At 44.9% G+C, this 13,252-nt stretch overlaps 1 protein-coding gene across 7 annotated transcripts in view; it reads left to right on the forward strand.

Annotated features, from left to right (window-relative positions):
- Positions 1 to 13,252, forward strand: part of PDE8B (phosphodiesterase 8B) — a 262,056-nt gene that overhangs the window by 75,663 nt on the left and 173,141 nt on the right. The window contains exon 1 of one of the 7 annotated variants that reach the window (XM_010847621.1): positions 3,925 to 4,406. The exons of the other annotated variants lie outside the window; for them this stretch is intronic. Coding sequence (XP_010845923.1) covers positions 4,368 to 4,406 — 39 coding nt within the window. The 5' untranslated portion in view covers positions 3,925 to 4,367. Of the gene's footprint in view, positions 1 to 3,924; positions 4,407 to 13,252 lie in introns of those variants that run through there. 7 annotated transcript variants of the gene reach the window in all.

Here is a 13,252-nt window from a genome sequence, read left to right on the forward strand (position 1 = left end):
ATTAACAGGTTTGATCTCCTTGCAGTCCAAGGGACTCTCAAGAGTCTTCTCCAACAACACAGTTCAAAAGCATCAATTCTTTGGCTCTCAGCCTTCTTTATGGTCCAACTCTCACATCCATACATGACTACTGGAAAAACCATAGCTCTGACTAGACAGACCTTTGTTGGCAAAGTAATGTCTCTACTTTTTAAAATGCTGTCTAGGTTGGTCATAGCTATTCTTCCAAGAAGCAAGTGTCTTTTAATTTCATGGTGCAATCAGCATCTGCACTGATTTTGGAGTCCAAGAAAATAAACTCTGTCACTGTTTCCATTGTCTCCCCATCTATTTGCCATGAAGTGATGGCACCACATGCCACAATCTTAGTTTTCTGAGTGTTGAGTTTTAAGCCAACTTTTTCACTCTCCTCTTTCACCTTCATCAAGAGGCTCTTTAGTTCCTCTTTGCTTTCTGCCATAAGGGTGGTGCATCTGCATTATGAGGTTATCGTTATTTCTCTCAGCAATCTTGATTCCAGCTTGTGCTTCATCCAGTCTGGCATTTCGTATGATGTACTCTGTATATAAGTTAAATAAGCAAGGTGATAATATACAGCCTTGTCGTACTCCTTTCCCAATTTGGAATCAGTCTGTTGTTTCATGTCTGGTTCTAACTGTTGCTTCTTGAGCTGCATACAGATTTCTCAGGAGGCAGGTCAGGTGGTCTGGTATTCCCATCTCTTTAAGGATATTCCACAGTTTGTTGTGTTCCACACAGTCAAAAGCTTTGGCATAGTCAGTGAAGCAGAAGTAGATGTTTCTCTGGAACTCTCTTGCTTTTTTGATGATCCAACGAATGCTGGCAATTTGATCTCTGGTTCCCCTGACTTTTCTAAATCCAGCTTGAACATCTGGAAGTTCTTGCTTCCTGTACTGTTGGAGCCTGGCTTGGAGAATTTTGAGCATTACTTTGCCAGTGTGTGAAATGAGTGCAATTATGCAATATTTTGAACATTCTTTGGCATTGCCTTTCTTTGGGATTGGAATGAAAGCTGACCTTTTCCAGTCCTGTAGCTACTGACTGAGTGTTCCAAATTTGCTGGCATATTGAGTGCAGCACTTTCACAGCATTTGAGGATTTGAAATAGCTCAACTGGAATTCCATCACCTCCACTAGCTTTGTTCATAGTAATGCTTCCTAAGGCCCACTTGACTTCATACTCCAGGATGTCTGGTTCTAGGTGAGTGGTCACACCATTGTGGTTATCTGGGGTCATGAAGATCTTTTTTGTATAGTTCTTCTGTGTATTCTTGTTACCTCTTCTTAATATCTTCTGCTTCTGTTAGGTCCATACCATTTCTGTCCTTTATTGTGCTCATCTTTGCATGAAATATTCCTTGGTATCTCTAATTTTTTTGAAGAGATTCTAGCCTTTCTCATTCTCTTGTTTTCCTCTATTTCTTTGCATTGATCACTTAGGAAAGCTTTCTTATCTCTCCTTTTTTGGAACTCTGCATTCACATGGGTGTATCTTTCTTCTTCTCCTTTGCCTTTACACTTCTCTTCTTTTCTCAGCTATTTGTAAGGCCTCCTCAGACAACCATTTTGCCTTTTTGATTTCTTTTTCTTGGGGATGGTCTTGATCACCACCTCCTATACGATGTTATGAACCTCTGTCCATAGTTTTTCAGGCCCTCTGTCTATCAGATCTAATCCCTTGAATCTATTTGTCACTTCCACTGTATAATCGTAAGGGATTTGATTTAGGTCATACCTGAATTGCCTAGTGGTTTTCCCTACTGTCTTCAATATAAGTCTGATTTTGCAATAAGGAGTTCATGATCTGAGCTGCAGTCAGCTCCCGGTCTTGTTTTTGCTGACTGTATAGAGCTTATCCTACTTCAGCTGCAAAGAATAGAATCAATTTGATTTCAGTATTGACCATCTTTTGATGCCCATGTGTAGAGTCATCTCGTGTTGTTGGAAGAGGGTGTTTGCTATGACCAGTCATTCTCTTGGCAGAACTCTGTTAGCCTTCATTTTGTACTCCAAGGCCAAACTTGCCTCTTACTCCAGGTATCTCTTGACTTCCTACTTTTGTGTTCCAGTCCCCCATGATGAAAAGGACCTCTTTTTTTGGTCTTAGTTCTAGCAGGTCTTCTAGGTCTTCATAGAACCGTTCAACTTCAGCTTCTTCAGCATTAGTGGTTGGGGCATAATAATGTCTTTTAAGACACTACCCAATCATTTTCCAAAGTGCCTGTGACATGCTACATCCTCACCACAACCACTGCATCACTTTTTACTAGAATAAATGGTTAATGGTGAGCTTACAAGCAGGAAGCAGGGTGTAGATGAGGGCTGAAGAAGACTCTCCACCATGAGCACTACTGTGATTGCAAGGATGCTGGGGAGTCCATTTGGACCACGTGAGCAAATGGGAGGGTTGGTCTAAGGAGATCCAGGCTCCCTGGTGGCCGCATACTGGGAAACAGTTCAGGTCAGGGAGTCTGGTGGCATGTGAGGATGAGTTAGACTGGGGCTGCGTGTGCTGTTGGCAGCTGACATCTGACCCGGGCTCCCGGGCACAGAAGCACTCTAGCTGTAGGCCTGGGCTGCAGCATGAGACTCCAGAGTGGAAGGCTGAAAACAGATGGAGACTTACCACCCTCAGGCTTGTGGTAAGGCTGAAGTGTGGGACACTCCAACTTCGAGCAGAGAAACAGAGTCAGATACAGGGATGGAACCCAGGTCAGGAAGGAAACATCAAAGAGCTGGATCGTGGTAGCCTCACAGACCCCAGGGGCTGCCCTAAGTCAGCTTGCAGTGAAGATGGTGTAGAGACGAGCTTCCTAGCAGAAGCGAACTGGTGTAAGTGGACCAGCAGGCCTCTGATATTTTGAATAGAGAGTCGAGCCTTTGATAGATGAACAGGAATAATAGCAACCAGTATTTATGTAGTACTCAGTGCTTAGAACACTAACTACTGTTCAAGGTGTTTTACATAATGTACATACATGCTAAGTCACTTCAGTGGTGTCTCTCCCATCACCTTTCTTTTAGTTTTTTTCTCTTTTTACTATTAAGTGAAAAATTCTTTACATTCTATAGTGCTTTACAGTTTTCATGTTTTACACGTGATTCCATGTAATCCTGCCATAACCCTTTTCTCCCACTCCTACGTTGCCCCTCCTCCCCACCAATTTGTAGCCACCAGTTTGTCTATACCTGTGAGTCATTTTTCAAAATTTATTCGTTTGTTGTATTTTTAAAAATTTCACATGTAAGTGATGTCATGCAGTATTTGTCTTTCTCTGTAGGACTTATTTCCTTTAGGAAGGTGCCATCCAAGTCCATCCATGTTGTTGCAAATGGAAACATTTTTATTCTTTTTTTACGACTGAGTAGTATTCCATTGTGTGTCTGTATATTCCATATCCTTATCCATTCATCTGTTGATGGACACTTAGACTGCTTCTGTCCCTTGGCAGTTTGTAAATAATGCTCCTATGAACATTGGGGTGCGTGTATCCTTTCAAATGAGTTTTTCTGTTTTTCAGACACATACCTAGGAGTGAAATTGCTGGGTTGTATGGTGTTCTCTAGTTAGTGTTTTGAGAAACCTCTGTACGTTCCCACCAACAGTGTAGGGGGGCTCCCTTTTGTCTGCATCCTCACCATCTGTTGTTGTTTGTGTTCTTTTTGATGGTAGCCCTCCCGACAGGTGTGAGCCTTTGACTTGCATTTCCCTGGTGATGACCCGTCACCTATTTTCTTTCCTGTTCAATTGATATAAAAACAACAGTGTCTTTCAGGTCATTTGATGGATTTTTTTTGGGAGGGGTTACGCTTGATCCGCAGATCTACCTTACTGATCTAAGATGACTGATCTTATAAATACAGTAGGCATCAGGCCTGTGGGCATCAGGGCCTTTGTGAGAGGCAGGGCTCCTGTCAGTTAGGCTGCTTGTGGAGACCACCCAGCCCTCCAAAGTCAGAGGGGAACAGCCCAGACCACACTCAACTGCATCCATTGTAGGAATCTGCCAGCTGCAGCCGAGGACCAAATCTAACACCCTGCCTGTTACCGTACAACTTATGACCTAAGAAAGATGTCTACATTCCTGAGTAGTTGAAAAAAGCACATTTTTTGGAAATCAAGTTTAAATGAACGTGAACAATGTTCTAATGAAACAGCTACACTCAGCCATTTGCATATTGTCTGTGGCTGATCTCACGCTGTGGTAGTTGCAACACAGACCAAGTGGCCTCAAACCCAAAAATCATAACTCTCTGGCCCTTTACAGAAATGTTTGCCCACCCGTGGTCTGCTGGAGGAGACTGGAGAGTGATGAGCCTCTGGAGCAGAGGGACTAAGCATTTTAATGGAGAGGGAGACAGCAGGCAGTGTGATGTCCTTCCTGGTGAGAGCACCTCAGACTCTGGGTTTGATTTCCACTCCCCCAGTGATGGGCTTTGTGACCTTGGGCAAGTTACTTAACCTGTCTGTGCTTCCATTTCTGTGTCTATATAATGGGGATAATAACAGTTCCCACTTCATAGGTTGTTACAAGGATTATATTTATAGGCAAAACACTTAAACAGTACTTTACATATAAATAAAATGCACAAAAAAGGTCATGGACATTTATTTTCTCTAGGCAAGGCACAGCTTGGCCTCTGGCTAGCACGCCATGCTCAGAATATAAGTCTCCTTGGCCTGCTGAGACACTTTGTCCCCAGCACAGGCCCCGGTGGCCCATAGGTGTACCTTTATTCTCTTTCTCCTGGGCCAGCCCTCCATGAGGCTCCGGGCTGTCTTCCAGGGCGCTGCTGACAGCCATGATGCTGGCTGTCATGTGCTGGCACTCAAACCTGAGCTGCATGCGTCTCACCCGGATCTCCCTCCACGTCCTGTCACAATGACTGCACCCCCGATGGCCCTATGGGGCCCCAGGCGTGACCTTGAGTCCAGTGAGGGAGACAGAGCCGTGGTGAGTCCTGTGTGGGAGCTGCCCCACATCTAGATCACTCTCTCTTTCCTGGACCAGGTACTGCATGCCTGGTTTTAGGCTAGGTGTTCTGCTCACATCATCATCATCCTCGTGAAATCCCTGAAGCATAGCACCACACTTATCTTAGGGGAGAGTGTCATGGCACTGGGGATGAGTCCTTCTGCTGGATCAAGGCTAGAACATGGCTTCCCTGGGGGCCAGTGTTTTGTGCAGATTTGATTTCCCTCAGTAAAGGTAGAAGTCCTGTCCTAACTCTGACAGTGGTGGCTCCTTTCTGCCCCCTACCTTGGCTCCCTTATTCCCCTATCCCTGTGACATGCTGTCCAGGGACTCACGCAGGACAGTCTGAGGTTTCAGGCTGTTGCTGTTGTTCAGTCGCCTAGTCATGTCTGACTCTGCGACCCCATTGACTGCAGCATGCCAGGCCTCCCTGTCAGTCCCCATCTCCCAAAGTTTGCCCCAGTTCATGTCCACTGAGTCAGTGATGCCATCCAGCCATCTCATCCTCTGATATCCTCTTCTCCTCCTGCCCTCAATCTTTCCCAGCATCAGGGTCTTTTCTAATTTGTCAATTCTTCGCATCAAAAATACTGGAGCGTCAGCTTCAGCATCAGTCCTTCCAGTGAGTATTCCAGAATACTCATGGGTTGATTTCCTTTAAGATCGACTTGTTTGATCCCTTTGCTGTATGAGCCATAAGAGGGTTCAGGTAAGCAAACAGAAAAATCCAAGGTATGTTACTGACATGATGTTGTCTGCGTTAACAACCCAGCTAGACCATGCCTGCCCTTCCCCATTGGAGAGCTGCAAAGACAGAGATGCAGAGAGGTGAAGTAACACTCCCTGTTACAGCTAGGCTTCCAAAGCTGACTCTGACTCTGAAAGTAAGGAGTATTTTTGGCAGAGATGGAAAGTGAAGGGGTAATAAGTGTTCACTAGACTGCCAGCTCCATGAGGGCAGGGGTTGTTGCCTGTTTTATTCACAGTTGGAGCCCAAGGGCCCAAAGAAGTACTGGATTTGTGGTTAGCTCCCAACAAATATTGATTGGAGTCATAGTGATTGATGTTTGACCAAGGTACAGAGAAACTCATTATTGGTAGTTGCTAAGTTGTGTCCAACTCTTTTGTAGCCCCATGGACTGTAGCCTGCCAGGCTCCTCTGTCCATGGAATTTCCCAGGCAAGAATATTGGAGCGGGTTGCCATTTCCTTCGCCAGGGGATCTTCCCAACCCAGGGATCAAACCCCTGTCTCCTGTATTAGAAGGTGGGTTCTTTACCACTGAGCCACCAGGGAAGCCTGCAGAGAAACTTGGAACTTCCTGTTTGGATGGGGGCATGAGAGAGAGCACAGCTATACACTGAGTGGGATGCTTTATTTATATCCTCAAAAATTAAATTGAAACCCCAAATTAGCTTTTTTAATGAGCTGTGATTTCTTCCCCATCCACAACAAGATCACTGGCCTCAGGGGACAAAACCTCCCTGACCTGATTACATGACATCATGACAGGTAGAGGCCCTGTGTCCACAGTGTGATGAAGCCAGGGTGTTACGTCCACTCAGTCAGCCCTGTGGGTGCACATGCAGAGTCCTGCTTCTCTGTTGGGAAAGGGATATCTAGTTATGCCAGAAAAACTCTGGAAATCCGCACCTCAAACATGGTGCTACGGCCTGAATTGTGTCCCCACCCTCCTCACTCCAGATTCACGGATGAAGCCACCATGACTCTACTGGAGTTGGAGCCTTCAGCGAGGCGGTTAAGGCTGAATGAGTCATAAAGGTGGGGCCCTGGCACAGTATGGTTAGTGCCCAAAGAGATGAGACACTGGTTCACTGGCTCTTTGCAATGTGAGGGCACGGTGAGAAGGTGGCAAGCTGGGGAGAGGATTCTCGACAGAAACCCCATCTGCTGGCTCCTTGAAAATGGGCTTCCCAGAGCTGTGAGAATATTGTCTTCTGTTGTTGGAGCCACCTAGAGTGTGGTTTTTGTTATGGGAACCTGCGCTGCCTGATACACATGGTTCTTTTAGTATTCATCTGTTGACATAACTAGCATCTGGCTGGAAGGTCATCACACTTTCAGTAGCAGAAGCAGATATCTCCAAATGATGCCACTAATACTTAATAATTGATGCTTTTGAACTGTGGTGTTGGAGAAGACTCTTGAGAGTCCCTTGGACAACAGGGAGATCAAGCTAATCCTAAAGCAGATCAACCCTGAATATTCATTGGAAGGACTGATGCTGAAGCTCCAATACTTTGGCCCCCTGATATGAAGAGCTGACTCCTTGGAAAAGACCCTGATGCTGGGAAGGATTGAGGGCAGGAGCAGAGAAGACAACAGAGGATGAGATGGTTGGATGGCATCACTGACTCAATGGATGTGAGTTTGAGCAAACTCCAGGAGATGGTGAAGGACAGGGAAGCCTGACGTGTTGCAGGGCATGGGGTTGTAAAGAGTCAGATACAACTGAGCAACTGAACAACAGCAATGACAACAATACTTAATAAATTGTATCCAAATACATAGGAGGTATAGTGGTTTATATTTTTACCACAGGAACAGCTTCATTGAGTTCATTTCTGCATAGAAAGTCTACCATAAAATTTAATTCTTGCACTAACACCCAAAAAAGATATCCTTTTCATTATAGGGGACTGGAATGGAAAAGTAGGCAGTCAAGAAATACCGGAGTAACAGGCAAATTTGACCTTGGAGTACAGAATGAAGCAGGGTAAAGGCTAATAGAGTTTTGCCAAGAGAATGCACTGGTCATAGCAAGCACCCTCTTCCAACAGCACGAGAGAAGACCCTACACCTGGACATCACCAGATGGTCAACACCGAAACCAGATTGATTATATTCTTTGCAGCCAAAGATGAAAAAGCTCTATACAGTCAGCAAAACCAAGACTGGGAGGTGACTGTGGCTCAGATCATGAACTCCTTATTGCCAAATTCAGACTTAAATTGAAGAAAGTAGGGAAAACCACTAGACCATTCAGGTATGACCTAAATCAAATCCATAACAATTATATGGTGGAAGTGAGAAATAGATTTAAGGGCCTAGATCTGATAGATAGAGTGCCTGATGAACTTTAGATGCAGGTCCGTGACATTGTACAGGAGACAGGGAGCAAGACCATCCCCAAGGAAAAGAAATGCAAAAAAGCAAAATGGCTGTCTGAGGAGGCCTTACAAATAGCTGTGAAAAGAAGAGAAGCCAAAAGCAAAGGAGAAAAGGAAAGTTATACCCATTTGAATGCCGAGTTCCAAAGAATACCAAGGAGAGATAAGACAGCCTACCTCAGTGATCAGTGCAAAGAAATAGAGGAAAACAATAGAATGGGAAAGACTAGAGATCTCTTCAAGAAAATTAGAGATACCAAGGGAACATTTCATGCAAAGATGGGCTCAATAAAGGACAGAAATGGTATGGACCTAACAGAAGCAGAAGATACTAAGAAGAGGTGGCAAGAATACACAGAAGAACTGTACAAAAAAGATCTTCAAACCCAGATAATCACAATGGTGTGATCACTCACCTAGAGCCAGACATCCTGGAATGTGAAGTCCAGTGGGCCTTAGGAAGTATCACTATGAACATAGTGGAGGTAATCGAATTCCAGTTGAGCTATTTCAAATCCTGGAAGATGATGCTGTGAAAGTGCTGCACTCAATATGCCAGCAAATTTGGAAAACTCAGCAGTGGCCACAGGAAAGGTCAGTTGGAAAACGTCAGTTTTCATTCCAATCCCAAAGAATGCTCAAACTACTGCACAATTGCACCCATCTCAAACGCTAATAAAGTAATGCTCTAAAGTCTCCAAGCCAGGCTTCAACAGTATGTGAACTGTGAACTTCCAGATGTTCAAGCTGGATTTAGTAAAGGCAGAGGAACCAGAGATCAAATTGCCAGCATCCACTGGATCATCGAAAAAGCAAGAGAGTTCCAGAAAAACATCTATTTCTGCTTTATTGACTATGCCAAAGCCTTTGACTGTGTGTATCACAACAAACTGGAAAATTCTTAAAGAGATGGGAATACGATAACACCTGACCTGCCTCTTGAGAAATCTATATGCAGGTCAAGAAGCAACAGTTAGAAGTGGACGTAGAACAACAGACTGGTTCCAATTTGGGAAAGGAGTACATCAAGGCTGTATTTTGTCACCCTGCTTATTTAACTTCTATGCAGAGTATATCATGAGAAACCCTGGGCTGGATGAAGCACAAGCTGGAATCAAGATTGCTGGAAGAAATAGCAGTAACCTCAGATATTCAGATGATACTACCCTTATGGCAGAAAGTGAAGAAGAACTGAAGAGCCTCTTGATGAAAGTGAAAGAGGAGAGTGAAAAAGTTGGCTTAAAACTCAACATTCAGAAAACTAAGATCATGGCATCAGGTCCCATCACTTCATGGCAAATAGATGGGGAAAAAATGGAAACAGTAAGAGACTTTACTGTCTTGGGCTCCAAAATCAGTGCAGATGGTGACTGTAGCCATGAAATTAAAAGATGCTTGCTCCTTGAAAGAAAAGTTATGACCAACCTAGACAGCATATTAAAAAGCAGAGAGATTACTTTGCCAACAAAGGTCATCTAGTCAAGCCTATGGTTTTCCCAGTAGTCATGTATGGATGTGAGAGTTGGACTATAAAGAAAACTGAGTGCCGAAGAATTAATGCTTTTGAACTGTGGTGTTGGATAAAACTCTTTTTTTTTAAAATTTTATTTTATTTAACTTTACAATATTGTATTGGTTTTGCCATATATCAAAATGAATCTGCCACAGGTATACATGTGTTCCCCATCCTGAACCCTCCTCCCTCCTCCCTCCCCATACCATCCCTCTGGATCGTCCCAGTGCACCAGCCCCAAGCATCCAGTATCGTGCATCGAACCTGGACCGGCGACTCATTTCATATATGATATTATACATATTTCAATGCCTGTGGGAGAGGGAGAGGGTGGGATGATTTGGGAGAATGGCATTGAAATATGGATAAGACTCTTGAGAGTCCCTTGGACTGCAAGGAAATCCAATCAGTCCATCCTAAAGGAAATAAATCCTGAATATTCATTGGAAGGACTGATATGGAAGCTGAAACTCCAATACTTTGGCCACCTGATGTGAAGAGCTGACTCATTTGAAAAGACCCTGATGCTGGGAAAGGTTGAAGGTGGTAGGAGAAGGGGACGGCAGAGGATGAGATGGTTGGATGGCCTCACCAACTCAATGGACAGGAGTTTGAATAAACTCTGGGAGTTGGTAATGGTTAGGAAGCCTGGCGTGCTGCAGTCCATGGGGTGGCGACGAGTCAGACACAACTGAGTGACTGAATTGAACTGAGTCATGTACTTAATTCTCGTAGTCCTGCTATGTTATTGTGAAAGTTAAGCAAATTTATGCTCAGAGAGTTTGAACGAGTGGTCTAAGGCACACAGCATTTTGAGTGGCAGAGTTGAACCCCAGCATAAGCCTGTGACTCTTTGGCGGGGCCGTTTAAACCTCAGGGCACAGTTCAGGTTCTCTGACCCATGTTGGTCATATCCATCAGGTGGCCAAAAAGAGCTCAAAGCAAGGTGCTGTGACAGAAAGAGGAATCAGGAGCATTTAGAACGGAGGTTTTTGTCTTTGTCCTTAATTTACCTGCCAGCATTTTCTGAAGTAGTGGATGTCTCAGAAATGTGTGGGATGCAGCTTGCCGCATTTGCAGCAGTTACTAGGCAGAGTAAGAAGAGCTGGGGAAGGCGCTGGCAGGATCCAGACTTCGCAGCTGTCAAGGCTGCTCGGTCTCGGTCACCTGAAGCATGTCGCTTTAGAAGCACTTCATTCTCCACTGATGAAAATGAGAGGAACTGAGTTTGGGGCCGGGGGGTGGGGGCAAGCATTCCAGCACAGAACAAGTCATTTGGCAGAAGAGTCTGCAAGCTTGGATTGGATTCCTGGAAAACATGAAGGTTTGTGAAAACAAAAGCAGCACGTTCAAGCCAGTGCTGGACTTGTATAAGAAGATGCGTACAAAAAAAAAAAAAGAAGATGCGTACAGGGGTTCCTTCTGTTGGTCAGGTTATGTGCACACATCCCTGTTATATAATTCCTGCTTGTCTTCGTTGCCTCTGTCTTGAAAACAGCATAAGCACAAGCAGCACAGTGAAACTAATATTTAAGTAGAAAAGTGTGTACCCATGAGCTACTTCTTTCTTGTCCAACTGGAAGGCAGTATAAGAAATTCACATTTATTGTCTGCCTGGCTATGTCAGGCTCTGCCCTGGGCTCTTTAGGTGAGCTTATTGTATTTTTGTCTTCATGGCAACTTTGTGAGGTAGATACAAATTAATAAATAGAGTGGTAAAATAACTTGTTCAAGGTTTTTCTCTTTTAAAGCTGGGAATGGAAACAAGGTCACATGAGTCAGAAATCCTTGCTCACTGTTGACGGGGCTCAGCCCCTCCCCTCCCTGGTTCCCTCTCTGAGGATTCAGGGGAGAGGTGAGGGAGGTCCCCCTCCCGCCCCCGAGCTGCATGACGAGGGGGGGCCTGGTGAAATATCCGTCTTTGATGCTTAAAGAGCAAGTCGTCCTGAGGTTGTGGGATGCCTTCCCCTGTTCATCAGCTCGTCTCTCTTAGTGAAAGCAGAAGAGGTTTCTTGCTCTCCCGTGTGATAGTAACCTCCACATTCTTACCCGCCCAGCGATAACTCTGTCTCCAGGTCCACAGCCTGAGTCGGGTGTGGGAGGCCTCAACCTCTTTACAGCATTCCTGTCCTGACTTCTCCAGCGGGGTCCCTGGTTCCAGCTTCCGTGACACCTCCAGAGAAGAAGCCTGGTTTCCTGGACCACCAAGCCTCCTCTCCACGGGTGCAGAGAGAGGGTGCCAAGGGCTAGAGGAGACATACCATGCTGCTGCAAATGGATTTTGGCTGAACATCGTGAGGCATGTTTTCTTTCTAGGTCCAGATATAAAAGTACATAATGTAGATACTCTTGATGAAGTAGCCATCTGTAGTAGCATCATTCAGCCACAATATGGATTCTTACAGAGGGTTTTGGAAATTGGGGAAGCTGTCCAACAATAGTAGCCAAGAGCATGGATTTTGGAGTCGGACTGCTGAGGTTTCTATCCCATTTGTTTGCTGTTTAACTTGTGCCTTGATTTCTTTGTAAAATGGGATTAGGAATGTACATGTTATCCTGATAGCTGTGGGGTTAAACAGGAGAGTGAGGGGAACTTTGAAATCTAGAGTAGCTCTAAGTGTTAGTCACTCACTTGTGTCCAACTCCATGCGACTCCATGGGCCATAGCCTACCAGGCTCCTCTGTCCATGGAATTCTCCAGGCAAGAATAGTGGGGCGGCTTGCCGTCCCTAAAGCCACCATGAATTGTAACGTTCTGTGATTCCATACCTATTTTCTTTTATTCTAATATTTATTGCCGGGAGCCGGCATATTGCAGATTGAGTGCAGCACTTTCACAGCATAATCTTTCAGGATCTGGAATAGCTCAACTGGAATTCTATCACTGCCGGCAACCAGCGTGAGGAACTCCGCCCATGGCAAAGGTCATGAGGAAGGAGGCTCGGCATACGCAAAGGCAGGATCGAGCCTCAGGAGTCCCCCTGGAAATTCTCGAGCATCTACCCCCCAAACCAGAGTCTGCCTACTTTCTGCTTTGTGCTCTCACCTACATTTCTGACTTTACGGGGTGGGGTGCAGGGGGGCTGTCCCCCACTACCTCTCTCTGAAAAAAGAGTTAACTTATAGCTCCAGTTAATAAAGTTCCTGGGTGTGATAGTGTTTCAACCTACAAACTCCTTTGGAAGTCCTCTAGCCTGCCTGAATAGGTTTTTCCGGCCACATGTGATTGCTCAGAGCCTCCCAACTGTGAGAGGCATGAGATGTTCTAAACTGTCTAAATACAGAGTCCTTTGAGCAGTTAAAAGATTGATCAGAAATTGTATTGGTGAAGGGTTTTTCACTTGTTGGGCCAGTGTTTGCTGCTAAGTCCGTATCCCTTACCTCCTGTGTCCCTGGCAGTGTATTGATTAATATAATTGGTGTAAGTAGTAGCTTTAATGTTTGTAACCTTGGACCCTTGAGTTAATTCTTTTTTGTTGTAGCCCACCACACCTTTGCCCTATAGGAATGCAACTTTAATGCTTTTGGAAGGTGGCGCCTGCCTAATCACCTTTAGAGAAAAATAAGTTTTCTGAAGAAAGGGTCTTAAAATGTTAACAGGCCTCCGGGCCA

This window comes from Bison bison, unplaced genomic scaffold (genome assembly GCF_000754665.1).
Source record: "Bison bison bison isolate TAMUID 2011002044 unplaced genomic scaffold, Bison_UMD1.0 scf7180017864252, whole genome shotgun sequence".
In the NCBI taxonomy this organism is placed as follows: Eukaryota; Metazoa; Chordata; class Mammalia; order Artiodactyla; family Bovidae; genus Bison; species Bison bison.